Here is a 15,769-nt window from a genome sequence, read left to right as displayed (position 1 = left end):
CCCTGCATCAAGCTGCGCTACAGACAGCCTCCTCTCCCTGAAGCTCTTTGACCTCATCATCTCATCAGTATCTGGGCCTCATGTTGCGTGGTCATAGAAGTTATCCTGACCACGAAATCATCCTCATTCTACTTTGAGTTAAAACAAACAACCTGCAACCAGATGCGCCGGTGTTCGGGTTTAAAGTTAATGAGTGACCGCGTGAACTGAACCGGAACACGGGGGGGCTGCATGTTTCATCACGTTACGTTTTTTCCTCCTAAATCGCGATAATGATGAACGTTAACAGTCGACAAAGTTCCGCATGCAGTGGACGTTAACTTAACCCAGCAAGTCTGAACGGTAACGGAACATAACGTAACTTAAACTTTAACGGAGGGAAATGAAGACGCTGTACACATCTGAATGCTGATTGGCCAAGACTCGACACGTCAAAGATGTTCTATTGCGAAGATCACAACATCACCTTTTCTCCTCGTCTCACTCCAATCTGAGAAACGCTGGCTGGCAACTCAGCGTAAATGAAAATATGAATATAACACATTTCCATGACTTTTCCAAAACTTTTGGGATTTTATTTTTTTCAAGCACTTTTCCAGGCCTGGAAATAACCTTTTTTAAATTCCATGACTTTTCCAGGTTTTCCATGACCGTACGAACCCTGTCTTCTGACTTCCTGTTTCTCTGCAGCTGTCTCCACAGTCTGACAGCCTGATGTCAGCAGACTGGTGGAGGCCATCTGCATCCTGCTGTGCAGGATCCATCCCCAGAGCTGCACACTGGGAAGAGCTCGGATCAGCCGTTGGTCTCTGATTCTCAGGAGCTACTTCACCATCAGAAACAGCGTGCTGGGAAATCCAACTCTCCAAGCCAAGCTGCGTCTCTTTGAGATCAACGCTCACACAGTGGTGAGTATCCAGACTAAACTAAGAAGCCCTTTACAGCGTTTAACAGTTGTGTTTTCAAGGTGCTTGGATTTTACACTTAAAATCCTGTATTAACTCTAGGTTCAACTGGAGGAAGGAGACCCAGGAGGGTTACGTCATCCAGGCCGATGTGCCATCCACCAGCGCTCTCTGGTGCCACCAGACCCCATGCCGTCCGCCTGAGAGAGGCCACAACGGCTTCCCCTAGACCAGCCCCTACCAGGCGTCTCTGACCAGCTGCTGCTGGTCCCACCGCTGAGGCTGAACCTGCCGCCGCTGCTGATGCCGTTGCTTTTTAACCGGTGCTTTTTAACAGCAGTATTATCTTTACACAGTAGCAGTTATAATACAGTTATAATGATTCTGATAATAGATATTCAGCCGGTGTTCACAACTTTATCTTCATGTGTGTAATAGATGCAATTTGAAATATACTTCTTGAAAACTACAAACCTATCTACGTCATGTTTTTTATGTTTGTTAGATTCTCAGTAGCGATAACTAAATCATATGCTTATTATACATATTCCAAACAAAAACACTTTAAAAACTCTAAAACAATAATTTAAATGAATCATTTATTTTTTTGCTTTTTTTGGTATTTTGGTCAGACACATGCAACGCTGGTTACCGTAATATGTGTGGTATTTGTTATGTACGTTGGTACATAGAGGGTGATAAGCTGTACATTGAGGGACTTAGGACCCAGGGGAATGTAGGTGAAGTATGGAACCTGTAGTCTGTACCGTGGCAGTAACGTGCATGAGGAAGTTATGCCAATAAAGAGTTGCAGTTAAGAGCAGTTTGTTCGCACGTGCTTATATGTTTATTTAAAAACACGACAATATGTATTTTGATATTGTCACATTTGATCCTGTGACAAGACGATCGCGCGCGCGTGTGTGTGAGACAGGAGGGACCGACGGTTCTGGATCTGGCATGTCACCGGGGGGGGGCAGCAGGAAGTAACGCCACACAAACAGCTGTTCACTAGCTGCTTGGTTCTTGTGCTAAAAACTGCGTTAACGCGCGATAATATAATTGTCAGTGCAAATTAATTAATGCGTTAACGCGTTAACTTGCCCAGCACTAATTTAAACATTAGTTGTTTCTCCTTTTAATCCACATTTCAAAGAGAGCATCCTCGATGACTCGAATGTATTATTTAGTTGATGAATGAAACAAGTGTGATGGAGAGACTAGAAAAGAGAGACACAAGTCAGTGGTGGGCTGTGTTCTCTGCTGACCTAGACAGAATCACAAAGTTATAGCTATTTTATAATTTAATTATTTTTCATTAATACACTACATGTATTATAAAATCTGAAACGGACCCAAAATGTTCCTGAAACTTAAACGTTGACTTGATGAAAACTGTGCTATCAAAATGTCCATTTGCCTCAATAAAGTGCAGCGTTTTGTCTACGTTTTAAACTTTGAATCATGTTTCTACGTTAAAGTATGGCTAGTCTCTCACCCACCCAGTCCCACCCTTTCAAAATAAAAGCCCCACAAATACAAGATTCAATCCAAGAGTATGAATCTAAAATGCGGAAAAGAGAGTAGCGCTATCTCAATTGAACCTGAATGACACTACCGGTAACATTGGCGTGTATATGTATTGCGACGTCTTCGGGCAGTAGAAGCCACACTGTCAAAATGTCCTGCGAAATTTTCTAGTTATTATTATTATTAAGCCCGATGGATTATATACAGTGTGCTTTGGCACAGGCAGTTTTACTGCCTTTGTCCTACAAAGCCACACTGAATAATAGTAATATTGATTGAAAAAAAGCAACTAGCCAGCTGTTCAACTCGAGCTGAAATACTGATTGATAACTGAATAAAAAATTTGTTTTTTGCTTAAAGTAAATGTTGTCTTATCACTTAATTTTCTTCTCAGAGTACACCAGAATGCTACATTTTAAATCTCCCAGGGGAGCATGCCCCCCATCCCCCAACAGGGTTTCGGGTTCGGGTGCTTGTCACCTTTTTCACCTCTTATGAGTTTGCAGGTATGACATACACACTTAGTCTGGTTTCAGGGGTCTGATTTCTCTTTTCATTGTCAGATCCAGCTTAAGTCCATATTATATGTACATCTGACCTGTAGTGTATTAATGGACCTCCTTCTGTTTATCTGCTCTGTATATTTCCACCAGTGGTGGGCCGTCATTATAATAATTTATAATTTAATTAGTTTTCATACACTAAATGTATTCTATTTTTTTTTCTCATTAGCTTATTTTCTCATTGCATGGTTACTGTCTTCATCAGTTGCTCTGCTTCCAGCCTGCAGCGCTGCTTCCAGTGCAGCTTGTTTTAAGTAGAGCTTTTATCCAATCAGATTTCACCTCTATTTCTTAATAGGGGTGAAATTGTAAAAAGGGTTGAAAATAGGGTATGTTTTTATAATTCTCTGTAAATCATAGAGGAGGCTAGACTTGATCTATATGGAAAGTGTGTTGGTATAACTTCTGTAATATTATTATTAATTAACGTCTGTGTGAATGTGTGTGAGAATGCTTGTCAGTCCTGATAGTCTGGAGACCTGGTCCTGGTACTAACAACAAGTGACACACTCTTACTTTTTATTTCACGGTCTTAAAGCTGTTCATTTATTTCTTTTGAACGTAATACCTGATTATGTTCCGTTTGTTTGCTTATGTTTTGTTTTAATAACAGTACAATTAAATAAAATTACCTCTCAGTTCTCAGCAATGACCCTGGTGGCCGATGGGCGGCGCTGCAGCCTGCATGACCGGAAGTGGATCCGTCTATGTTTCCGGTTCCGTCACCGTGTTTTGTTGTGTTCCTCCAGTCTCTCTCTCTCTCTCTCTCTCTCTCTCTCTCTACAGTGTCTTTGTTATTTTCTAGCCGCTCCGATGTACCGAGCGCCGGTCAGACCTCAGCGGAGTCCCGGAGCTCCGCGGCCGACTGAACGGTACCCCTCCCCGGCCTCCTGCTGGGGCTTCCCTGGGGCTCGCTCCCCCTACGGAGGGTCTGCGCGGGGCGGACCCGCTTACTCCCCGGACTATCCGGTCCAGTCGACGGGTTTTAACCGAGGATACAGGGACGGTTCTCCATCCGGGTTCGGTAGTGGACCCCGGGGGTTTGGAGACTCTCCATCCGGGTTCGGTAGTGGACCCCGGGGGTTCGGAGGACAGAGGCGGCCCAGAGGTGGTTTCCGGTGGGCTCAGTCCTTCAGTCCCTCAGCTCACAACGTCCGGGTAAAGTTTCATGTGATTTAATGAGAGAACCGAAGCACGTGTTTTATTTAAAAGTTGTGAAAATCCTCGATGTGTAAGTAAGACATATATATATAACGTTATATATACTGAGAGGTTAAAGATCAGAACTTAAACTACACCGTTTTGTATCGTCTCCTTTAAACAACTGGATTTATTTAAGTCTCTCACTTAAAACTAAATTTTACACGACTACATTTGAACACTATAGTTCTCTATCTACTATTTGAATATTATAGTTAACTTTTGCCCAATACTCATGTATACTGAGTAGAGCTTGAAGGCATCTTCTACACATGACATCTATTGCACTTCTGTCCATCCTGGGAGAGGGATCCCTCCTCTGTTGCTCTCCCACAGGTTTCTTCCTCTTTTCTCCCAGTTGAAGGGGTTTTTTGGGGGAGTTTTTCCTGTTCCGATGTGAGGGTTCCGGGACAAGAGGATGTCAAATGTTGTAAAGCCCTCTGAGGCAAATTTGTAATTTGTGATTTTGGGCTATACAAAAATAAATTGAATTGAATTGAATCATAACCTGTGTTAGTTAGCGTTAGCTGTTAGCTAGCAGGACTTTACTTGAGAGACTCTGAGAGAAATTGATCATTATGATGATTATAATAATAAATGTGTCTTTGTTTTCAGGGTGAATCTTCAGTGGAGAAATATTTCAGTCCGTCGATGCTTCAGGATCCTTGGGAAGCCCTTCAGCCGGCTGCAGACGCTCATTCAGACAGACAGATGTCCTGAAAGAAGACAACAAGAGACACTAAACTACAACAGGAAGCAACATAGCAGCTACAGACAGACAATCCGACAGGAAACAACAAGAACAATAATACACTTCAGCTGGTTTCTAAAGAAGAAAAGAGACCAATCACAGGCTTGTTTCATCATCACATGTCTGCATCCTGTCAGTCATTCACACTCAAAAGTCCCTCCAGTCACCTGTCGAGGTGTTGGAGGACATGTTTCAACAGCTTCACTAAAAATATCCAGCAGGTTTGGTGAAGTTTGGACAAACTGTCACTGATTTATGGACAGATTTGATCTGTTGAGTGGTTCAACATTATTATATCCTGAGTTTTGTATTGATCAAAAAATCTGTTCATGATTTAGGTTCTGATTTTAATTTGTAGTCCCGCTAGTGGTGGATTTGTGGTTTCAGGTTCTCTTATCCTGCAACTTTTGTGTCTTGTGTTTTTGGACGTTAATAAAAGCGCCACCATGTGGTCAGTTTGACTAATAATTATTGGGAAATACTTTCACATCATTTCCAGGTATTGAGTTTCACGTTTCTAACTCGTTACAGCTCACAGGAATTGTATTAAGGCACTAATAAATAATAATAATAATAATACATTTTATTTATATAGAGCTTTTCATAGTACTCAAAGACACTTTACATTAAAATCATCATATATATATAAAAGCAATACACTAAAAACATAAAATACACAATAATGGTCACATATTAAAAGCAGTTTTGAAAAGGTGGGTTTTGATTTGGGATTTGAACATGGAAAGGTCAGTGCAGTCTTGGATGTGTTTGGGGAGAGAGTTCCAGAGGGAGGGGGCAGATATGGAGAAGGCTCTGTCACCCCATGTCCGGTGCTTGGTCCTGAGTGGAAGAGAGAGGAGCCGACGGGATGGAGTGTGGTGGTGGAGCAGGTCGGTGAGGTAGGAGGGGGCCTGATTATGGAGGGCTTCATGAGTGAGGAGAAGGATTTTGTATTTGATCCGTTGTGGGACGGGGAGCCAGTGGAGGTTCTGGAGAACAGGGGTGATGTGGTCGCGGGAGTGGGTGAGCAGGCGAGCAGCAGAGTTCTGGATGTACTGGAGTTTATTTAGGATTTTCGATGATGTGCCGTGAAGTAATATAGTTCTAATAAGGCTATGCGGTTAGACCCTTAATAATAACAAACATAATAGGGTTCTACCCCTATGGGGTTAGACGCTTAATGACAAACCAGCACAAACTTAATAGGGTTTACACCGACCTCTGTTTTAAATGCTGATGAGAGAAAATAACATCAGATGATTCACTTCACTAACCCTAACCACTCCCACACACATCAGAGTGCTTCTAGCTGAGAGGAAGGAAGAGATACACCATTCATCATGGTTTAAAGACTCTGGACATTTTATAGCAACTTCTTCAAATTAAAACATTTTAATTTATATTTATAAAAACCTGGTAGACTCTTCATCTTCCAGCATATAATAAAAATGGACTAATGGCATTTAGTTCATGACCAGTTCTTCCTTATTGTTTTTCATTCTTATGATTTACTATGTGACAGTCTTTAGAGTCACATGACTCCAGTATGAATATCGGAGTCAGGACAAAGGTTCAGTTTATACTTGATCAGAACAACTTTGTCCAACCTCGTATGAAATCAAAGAGTTTCTATTTGAACTTCCACACTGGAAAATGAAATGAAAAGTTGGCTGTCATAGAGACTTAAATATGAAGATTGTAGTTATGTGTAAAATAAGTTTAGGAGACCGTTGTATCTTTGGCTAACTTTATTAGCTAACATTAGCATAACACTGAGACTGTGACTGACTGGATTCATACAACTCGTGCGGACTGCGGACTATTGTGAGGAATTTAAGTTTTAAAGCGCTCCTAGCGATGGATATTATGTGTTACAATATGTTTACTTGTAGAAGGTTTAAACTAAAGGGAGAGTTACTGAATTTGTTGTGCACTGTGAGAGAAACCAGAGAATTTATGACACCGCCATAAAGTAATACAAATCAGAGCTGAAGAGTTTCTGAGCACAGCCTTCAAGAAGGGGGAGGAATTGGTCAAGGAAGTGGCCGACTGAAGTCCGAAGGGTTCAGCCAATCACTGAGCTGATCGATGGGCTAAGGAATGTGTAATATGAGACATTTCAGAGACTTTGGAGAGACAAAGAAACTGTGAATCCCCGGAGATAATCAGACCTCATCTGGACCATGAGGCGGACACACCAGTCTGTCGTGTGGTGCGGATGGGGCCTCTATTTCATGAAATATTACTATTGATAGTGTAATTCAGTTTGTAACTGCATTTGCTTTCGTTAGTATATTAAATTCCTTTTGATTTAAACTTCAACCAGCTGATTCCGCCCTGCTTGCTGATGGAAGAAAGAGAGCAGGGGGGCTGCCTCTTCTCCTCTGAACAAGAAGGGGGGCTTTCTCCTTTGCCTTTTGTTTGAGAAATTTTGAACATAACAATTTGGTGACCCCAACGTGATTTCTCAACTGGACTCGGAGAAGGCTGAAGGAACGTGGATCGGTGGACACTTTCGGAGTGCGCACGAACAAAGGGTGAGCAGAGCCGTTTTAATAAAAATCTGCATAGGTAGAAATAGGAAGCTTAGGCGAAAGTGTCCGACGATCAACGTCTTCTGAAGACTGGCCACGAGGGAGAGACCGCATCAACCTGGTAAAGTGTATTGATTTTGAATTTGAAGTAGCTGGAATACTGTATGAAGCACATTTGCAAGCTGAATTACGAACACGTGTGCATTTTGGCTGCACAGTGTTCTTTTTGCTAAATCCAACCGGTGTGGTCCGTCAACAGACACGCCCTCGTCTGACATCACACACCTGATCACTCCACTCTGCATGTTAATAAAATAGTACCATTACATTACAGAGATACATTTATTTATCATTTAGACATTAAATATTTCGGTTATATTACAATTTATTTGTATTTGTCTCAGAGGGCTTTACTATCTGTACAACATACAACCTCCTCTGTCCCAGGACCCTCACATCGGAACAGGAAAACCCCCAAAAATAACTACTTTAATGAGGGGGGAAAGAAGGAAAACTCAGAGAAAACAGAGGAGGGATCTCTATCCCAGGGAGAAGTTCATAATAGTATCAGTGGGTGTCAGCAAGGTCACGGCAGGAGGCGCTACCATGGTCGAGGTAAGACCACGATCCATAGAAACCTGTGAGGAGAGGAAGCACAAAGACAGGAGCTTGGTGTATCCCAGGAAACCCTTCAGCAGTCTAACTCTATAGGGCTGTAGGGCTATAGCCCTATAGGCCTATAGGCCTATAGGGCTGTAGGGCTAGACCTAACTTTGAACCTGAGCCAGCCCTAACTTTGAACCTGAACCAGCCCTAACTATAAACCTGAACCAGCCCTAACTATAAACCTGAGCCAGCCCTAACTATAAACCTGAGCCAGCTCTAACTATAAACCTGAGCCAGCCCTAACTATAAACCTGAACCAGCCGTAACTATCAACCTGAGCCAGCCCTAACTATCAACCTGAACCAGCCCTAACTATAAACCTGAGCCAGCCCTAACTATCAACCTGAACCAGCCCTAACTATAAACCTGAGCCAGCCCTAACTATCAACCTGAACCAGCCCTAACTATCAACCTGAACCAGCCCTAACTATCAACCTGAGCCAGCCCTAACTATCAACCTGAACCAGCCCTAACTATAAACCTGAGCCAGCCCTAACTATAAACCTGAACCAGCCCTAACTATAAACCTGAGCCAGCTCTAACTATAAACCTGAGCCAGCCCTAACTATAAACCTGAGCCAGCCCTAACTATCAACCTGAACCAGCCCTAACTATAAACCTGAGCCAACCCTAACTATCAACCTGAACCAGCCCTAACTATAAACCTGAGCCAGGCCTAACTATCAACCTGAACCAGCATATAATAAGCATATAATTTAGTTATCGCTACTGAGAATTTAACAAACATAAAAAACATGACGTAGATAGGTTTGTAGTTTTCAAGAAGTATATTTCAAATTGCATCTATTACACACATGAAGATAAAGTTGTGAACACCGGCTGAATATCTATTATCAGAATCATTATAACTGTATTATAACTGCTACTGTGTAAAGAGAATACTGCTGTTAAAAATCACCTGATTTGTTTAAAGTGTTTGCAAACCAAATGTTATTGCACTTTTGTTCATATAGCAGTACTTTTAAAATAAAAGTGCGCAATACACTACTTTGAATTCATTATTGAACTTTGCGCATAATCGCAAAAAAATCATGCGATTAATCGCGATTAAAAATTTTAAGCGTTGCCCAGCACTAGTTTAAATTCATGGAAGTCAATGAGGCTGGAGATTTTCTTAAAGTGTCCAAATATTTATTACACAAACTGTGTACACATTACACTATGTACTAGGGGTGGGAATCACCAGAGGTCCCGCGATACGATATTATCACGATACTGTGATATTCTGAGTATTGCGATAACATAGGCCTATATTGCGATTTATTACTTTTTTCAACTTCAAATTATGTCCCCAAAGGAAAACTGTGTCAACATGTTTTATCTAATAAGATAAAGTTTTCAGTCTGTTCATCTCACTTCAATCATTTTTATTTCAGCAAAATAGGATTGTCAAGCAGACAGACTGACCAACAATGTCATAAATGTTGCATGAACCTGACAAACTGAACTGTTTGTATTACTACATAGTCCAACTTAACTGAATGCAAACGTGTGGACTCAGTGTATGAACTATAACTTATACAAGTAGGATATAAGAGTTATATAACTCAGTATAACTTGCGATGCGTGGACGTCGAGGGCAGAGAGACAGTTATGCGCTGCACTCTCCCCATGAGCCTGGCTACTGTTGGCAGATTTAACGCCCGTTGTGAGGCCAGATGTCTCCATCTTTGTTTTGACCAACTTCCTACCAATCATGCTGACCCGGGACCTTTGCTGACCTCACCAGAAAACAACTCAGCACCATCTAGTGGACTGAAAAAGCAATTGATTTGATTTTTCTAGTAATTTTTTAATTTTTTATTTTTTTTATAGTTTATATAATAAAATATCGATTCTTGGCGTCCGTGTATCGATACAATATCGCCACGCAAAATATCGCGATACTATGCTGTATCGATTTTTCCCCCACCCCTACTATGTACACACATCCCACTTTATACACATACATCACACAATATTTTTATATTTATTGTGTCTTCTTTTTTTTTTTTTTTTTTTTTTTTTTTCACAGGGATCTGTAGAGCCACGTCTCCCTGAACCATCTTTTTGACCTTCCGTCTCCTCCTCCGGAGGCCGTGCAAAGTCATGCCCTTCTCAAAGGTCTGCTGGGCCATGGTGGGTTATTTGGCCCTCTCGTCTCTGGCCCGGGCGTTCCTTGTCTCTCTCTACTCCCTCTCAATGCTGGTGACCCTTCCCCCCCTCACTACCTCCTGACCCCGTCTCTCTGTCTCCCACCGCATTTTCTCCAGCTTTTGGCGCTTCCACAGGGTCGTCTTTGGCAATTGAGGAGCGGGCCCACTGTGGAGGCGCAGCACTGGCATCAGCAGCGGCGGCAGGTTCAGCCTCAGCGGTGGGACCAGCAGCAGCTGGTCAGAGACGCCTGGTAGGGGCTGGTCTAGGGGAAGCCGTTGTGGCCTCTCTCAGGCGGACGGCATGGGGTCTGGTGGCACCAGAGAGCGCTGGTGGATGGCACATCGGCCTGGATGACGTAACCCTCCTGGGTCTCCTTCCTCCAGTTGAACCTAGAGTTAATACAGGATTTTAAGTGTAAAATCCAAGCACCTTGAAAACACAACTGTTAAACGCTGTAAAGGGCTTCTTAGTTTAGTCTGGATACTCACCACTGTGTGAGCGTTGATCTCAAAGAGATGCAGCTTGGCTTGGAGAGTTGGATTTCCCAGCACGCTGTTTCTGATGGTGAAGTAGCTCCTGAGAATCAGAGACCAACGGCTGATCCGAGCTCTTCCCAGTGTGCAGCTCTGGGGATGGATCCTGCACAGCAGGATGCAGATGGCCTCCACCAGTCTGCTGACGTCAGGCTGTCAGACTGTGGAGACAGCTGCAGAGAAACAGGAAGTCAGAAGACAGGGTTCGTACATGGAAAACCTGGAAAAGTCATGGAATTTAAAAAAGGTTATTTCCAGGCCTGGAAAAGTGCTTGAAAAAAATAAAATCCCAAAAGTTTTGGAAAAGTCATGGAAATGTGTTATATTCATATTTTCATTTACGCTGAGTTGCCAGCCAGCGTTTCTCAGATTGGAGTGAGACGAGGAGAAAAGGTGATGTCGTGATCTTCGCAATAGAACATCTTTGACGTGTCGAGTCTTGGCCAATCAGCGCTCAGATGTGTACAGCGTCTTCATTTCCCTCCGTTAAAGTTTAAGTTACGTTATGTTCCATTACCGTTCAGACTTGCTGGGTTAAGTTAACGTCCACTGCATGCGGAACTTTGTCGACTGTTAACGTTCATCATTATCGCGATTTAGGAGGAAAAAACGTAACGTGATGAAACATGCAGCCCCCCCCGTGTTCCGGTTCAGTTCACGCGGTCACTCATTAACTTTAAACCCGAACACCGGCGCATCTGGTTGCAGGTTGTTTGTTTTAACTCAAAGTAGAATGAGGATGATTTCGTGGTCAGGATAACTTCTATGACCACGCAACATGAGGCCCAGATACTGATGAGATGATGAGGTCAAAGAGCTTCAGGGAGAGGAGGCTGTCTGTAGCGCAGCTTGATGCAGGGCTGAGCTGTGAGTGGAGCTGGGCCTGGATAAAGGTGGAGGTCTAAACAGACGTGAGTACAGCTTCCCGCTGTCACAGTATTTTAAATACATTGATAAGGCAGGCTATGCTAAATGCAGCCTCTGCTCCAAGGAGATGAACTACAGCAACAAGGGCTCACGTGCCCTCTCATCACACTGACAGACACTGTTCACTGTAATGACCACAGCCAGTGTACTAACAGTCCCAACAGTCCCACGTTGCTCTCAAGAACCCTGAAGTAATGAGAAGGTTAAGGTGCCTGTACCTTCATTTCAGCAGGTTGCTAATGCAGAGGTGTGTATAAATCACAGCTATTATTTTACTCTTGATAAGTTACCTTAGCCAGAGTAGATTATAATTTTCATTTAAACAATTGAACTGGATTGAATGCATATTAATTGCAAATAGAAGATAGGCTACAATTCTAACAGCTTTGCAGTAACAGTGGAAGTTAATATTAAGCCATACAGTAACAGGGTTCAATGAAAAATGTGCACTACAAAAGGGAAAGCAATATGTGCACTAGCTGGATGCTACTACCTACTAAAGCTCTTATTGATGTGTCAGTGTTATGAATGCCTGTCAACCAGAGTATATTTATAAATGTTTATTCTTAATCAAACTATTGTCTCTCATTCGTTTGTGTCATTTAAGGTATACTGTATGCTTTGGAATTCTCATTGTTGGTTTAAATACTACATTTTCTCACTTTTTCATGTATACACCGAGATTTCACAAAATGTTTGGTCATGGAAATTTGGTTTAAAGTCATGGAAAAGTCATGGAAATCCATTGGTCAAAATGTGTATGAACCCTGAGAAGAGCCCCTTAACTTAGTTTCATTTTTGTAGAAAGGTGAAATGATCACGTACCTGCTCAGTGGCATCCTGGAGGTCGGCCGGCTCGGACTTCGCAGGCTGTCGGGGCTGTGAGGTGTCTGACAGGAACTCAAATAGGAATTCCAGAAAGCCCTCATTGATGCCGTCCTCCTTCTCCACGAAGTCGTCGTCCATCATCGTCGTCCTCCACCTCCTGGACGTCGGGCTTGTCTGGTAGCTCCTGCAGCACCCGGCCGGTCTGGGAGAACAGTTAGTTCACCCCTATGAACTCCCCTGTGGCAGCACAGAACATAAAACAAAATTATGAACACAGTCCAACATACGGGCAGCTTTCTGAGTTTCTCTCCCTCCTCAGCAGTTACCTGTGTACTCCCATATCCGGGTGTAACTGTCAACCAGCCTCCTCCCGTACAGGCTTTGGGCCAGCTGGTTAACAGAGTCACCAGGTCCTGGCTGTCCTCCCTCTCCACCGAGGCACGCCGCGGTCTTTGTTCCACCTCGAACTGCCCAGTGTACGTGAATAGTCACGTGATATTCGTTTTCAGGCGTTTTAGTCTGGACGGAGATCATTTCTAAAACGATGCTGAAACGCCGTGTGGACGGAGATCGTTTTAGTTTGTTAAAACGTATTAGTGTGGATGTAGACTCAGGGAGCCGCAACAGAGGGGCTGTAGAGCCACATGCGGTTCCGGAGCCGACCCCTGCACTAGACATACATATAACATATAACACTGCTACACTGTTGTTTGTTTGCTGTGGTTAATCTTTGCCCTACTGTTTATTTTAGCTTAGTTAATAGTACCATACTATTTCATTGTATATACTGTGCATTTTTTACATTTAATATTTTGACTCTGCTATTTTTATTGTATATATTGTGCATGTTTATACTTTATACTTACTTTAATTGCTTTAGTATATTTTTTGCTGCTGTAACAAACAAATTTCCCCTTGCAGGATGAATAAAGTATCCATCTATCTATCTATCTATCTACACAGTACAATACTGTATATTGTTTGTATGTTGCTGTATGCCAAACAACAATGCTTTGTTTTACTCACTTCCTCCTCATTTAAACTTACTTTCTGTCGTGTCTTTTACATGTGAAATGTCCTAAAAACTAATTTTATAAGATTGAGCTACAGCGACAGAACCTAAAGACACATGCTTATGTTTACTGTGGGTCCATGTTGCAGTACGCTACAGGCTAATGCTACAAGCTAACATGCTAACGTTCAGAGTCTGTTCCTGCACATGCGTGTTCCAGCAGTAAACACTCTTATGTTTCATGAACGTACAGACAGAATGGACCCTGCTCTCATTACGATGTTCTGGGAGCTTCTTGTTATATATATATATATATATATATATATATATATATGTGTGTGTGTTAGCTGGTTCACACAAAGTGATAAATAGTGTAACGTTATAACTTTAGAGAGTTACTTTAAAGTTTGACATTTAAAGTTCATTCTTCTCTGTGGGGGGTTCTGCTCCTGTGCTTCTGGTGGGATGCAGAAGGTCAGCGGCTCGATCCCCGCCAACGGCAAAGTAGAGCTTCAAGGTAAAGATGTTAAAAAGGTACAAAACAGTGGGGATGGTCAGCAAATAAAACAGTTAATAGTGATTTAATAGTAAAGAGTAACTACAGTAACTTAGTAGGTAGACTTTTGTTTGTATGAATGTTAATGTAATGTTTCACATCTGTCCTCCTCCAGGTCTGTCCTCTCTCCTGTGAGAAAAGAAATACGATGTGGTGTCATTTTCTTAAACTGTCCCGTTATACTACTCATTCAGTATTTGTATCAAGAGTCTCAGTTTCACACCTGAAAGAAAGCAGCCGACTCTGATGTCGCGGCCTCAGCTGTATTATTATTATTATTATTATTATTATTATTGTTATTATCAGTGGCGGCTGGTGGAAAATGTTCTAGGTAGGGCTGTGCCACATCCAATCAATTTCAGCAAACATCCCAGTATGATTTAATGCAAAAAAAATGAAGGTATCAAACACGCATTACTACTTTGCAGTTAAATATTTAACCTTTATTCCAACATGAAAAAAGCAGTAAATAACACTTTGACAAACACGTCAGGACATCTTATTTGTGTCACCCTCACAGGCAATTCAGTATAATATAATAATATATATATATATATATCATATAATAATTTTCTGTATAATATAATAATATATATATCATATAATAATATAATAATATATATATCATATAATAATATTCACTATAATATAAAACATACACACATTATTTTATTTGTTGTGGCTCAAGGTGGGGCGGCGCCCTATAGCGCCCTCTATTGACCAGCCGCCACTGGTTATTATTATTATTAGTAGTAGTAGCAGGTGAAAGTTGCCTGAAGGTAAACATTAAATAAACTAATAACACATGAATACTGCTGTATTTATGGCATTTACATTGATGTTGGTCAATGTGTATTTTTTCACATTCAGAGGTTAAATCAACAGATTATATGCTGCAAATATCTGTATTCATTAATAAGAGTGTGTTTACTACTGAAGGAAACTACTTCCCGGCATCATGATGATTGGCAGTTGTTAAATGAATTGATCGGGCCGTGTAAATTGTTGGACTGTCTGCTCTGATGAGTGGAGCCACCAACGTGCCCTGATGACGTCATGGTGGAAGTGGACTCCAGAGGCTCAGCTCAGGCCGCCCAGAAACCACGGTAATGTCCTGAATGGTCACTTTACTTTGGTGCAACTACAACTTGTATTCTGTGTTGACATGCATTGTCGCTCGCTTTCCCTCCGCTGTGTATTTAGATTTAGGTTGTAGGTAACAGCGGTAATGGCGGATCCTTAAAGTTGCGATATGTTTAAAATAAGAGCTCTGTTGTGTGTTTATTGTATGCCAAATGTTTTAATCTAAACTCCTGATTCAAGAAAATCCAAATTCATGCTTTTGTGGTAAGAATTTTTTACTGTAAAAGCAAAACAAATATAAGTTGTTAGGTTTCTTAACGGACTATGGTTTGGGGATTTCCCAGCATACAATACAACGACATATTTCGTGGCTGAATTATTGTTAAACGATACAACAATTCACATCAAGGACATTAAAATGTACATAAATAAATCCAGTTGTTGATGTTGTTGTTGTTGACTCATGTTTCATACAGTATGTTGGTTGTTTCCCTTCATAGTGCAGCAGATTAGTGAAACAATCT

The 15,769-nt window shown here is 41.7% G+C and overlaps 1 protein-coding gene and 1 long non-coding RNA gene across 2 annotated transcripts; both read left to right on the top strand.

Annotated features, from left to right (window-relative positions):
* Positions 1-3,710: 3,710 nt before the first annotated feature.
* Positions 3,711-5,417, top strand: mplkip (M-phase specific PLK1 interacting protein). The gene is made up of 2 exons (XM_076103697.1): positions 3,711-4,156; positions 4,814-5,417. Exons 1-2 carry the CDS (start codon positions 3,812-3,814, stop codon positions 4,916-4,918), a joined length of 450 nt encoding a protein of 149 aa, XP_075959812.1. The 5' UTR covers positions 3,711-3,811; the 3' UTR covers positions 4,919-5,417.
* Positions 5,418-11,368: 5,951 nt separating this feature from the next.
* Positions 11,369-13,542, top strand: LOC142963151 (uncharacterized). The gene is made up of 2 exons (XR_012957391.1): positions 11,369-11,750; positions 11,831-13,542. It is a non-coding gene; the product is annotated as an uncharacterized LOC142963151 (long non-coding RNA).
* Positions 13,543-15,769: the final 2,227 nt, after the last annotated feature.

The sequence above is a fragment of the Anarhichas minor genome, unplaced genomic scaffold (genome assembly GCF_050575085.1).
Source record: "Anarhichas minor isolate MPS153535 unplaced genomic scaffold, ASM5057508v1 ptg000028l, whole genome shotgun sequence".
Taxonomy (NCBI): domain Eukaryota; kingdom Metazoa; phylum Chordata; class Actinopteri; order Perciformes; family Anarhichadidae; genus Anarhichas; species Anarhichas minor.
The sequence above is the reverse complement of the archived record's forward strand: the minus strand, read 5'-3'. Positions and strand labels throughout refer to the sequence as shown.

Coding starts and splice junctions, on each gene's coding strand:
- mplkip (XM_076103697.1), top strand. CDS start 3,812: ATGTACCGAGCGCCGGTCAGACCTCAGCGGAGTCCCGGAGCTCCGCGG. Junction 4,157..4,813: donor CCTCAGCTCACAACGTCCGG/GTAAAGTTTCAT, acceptor CTTTGTTTTCAG/GGTGAATCTTCAGTGGAGAA.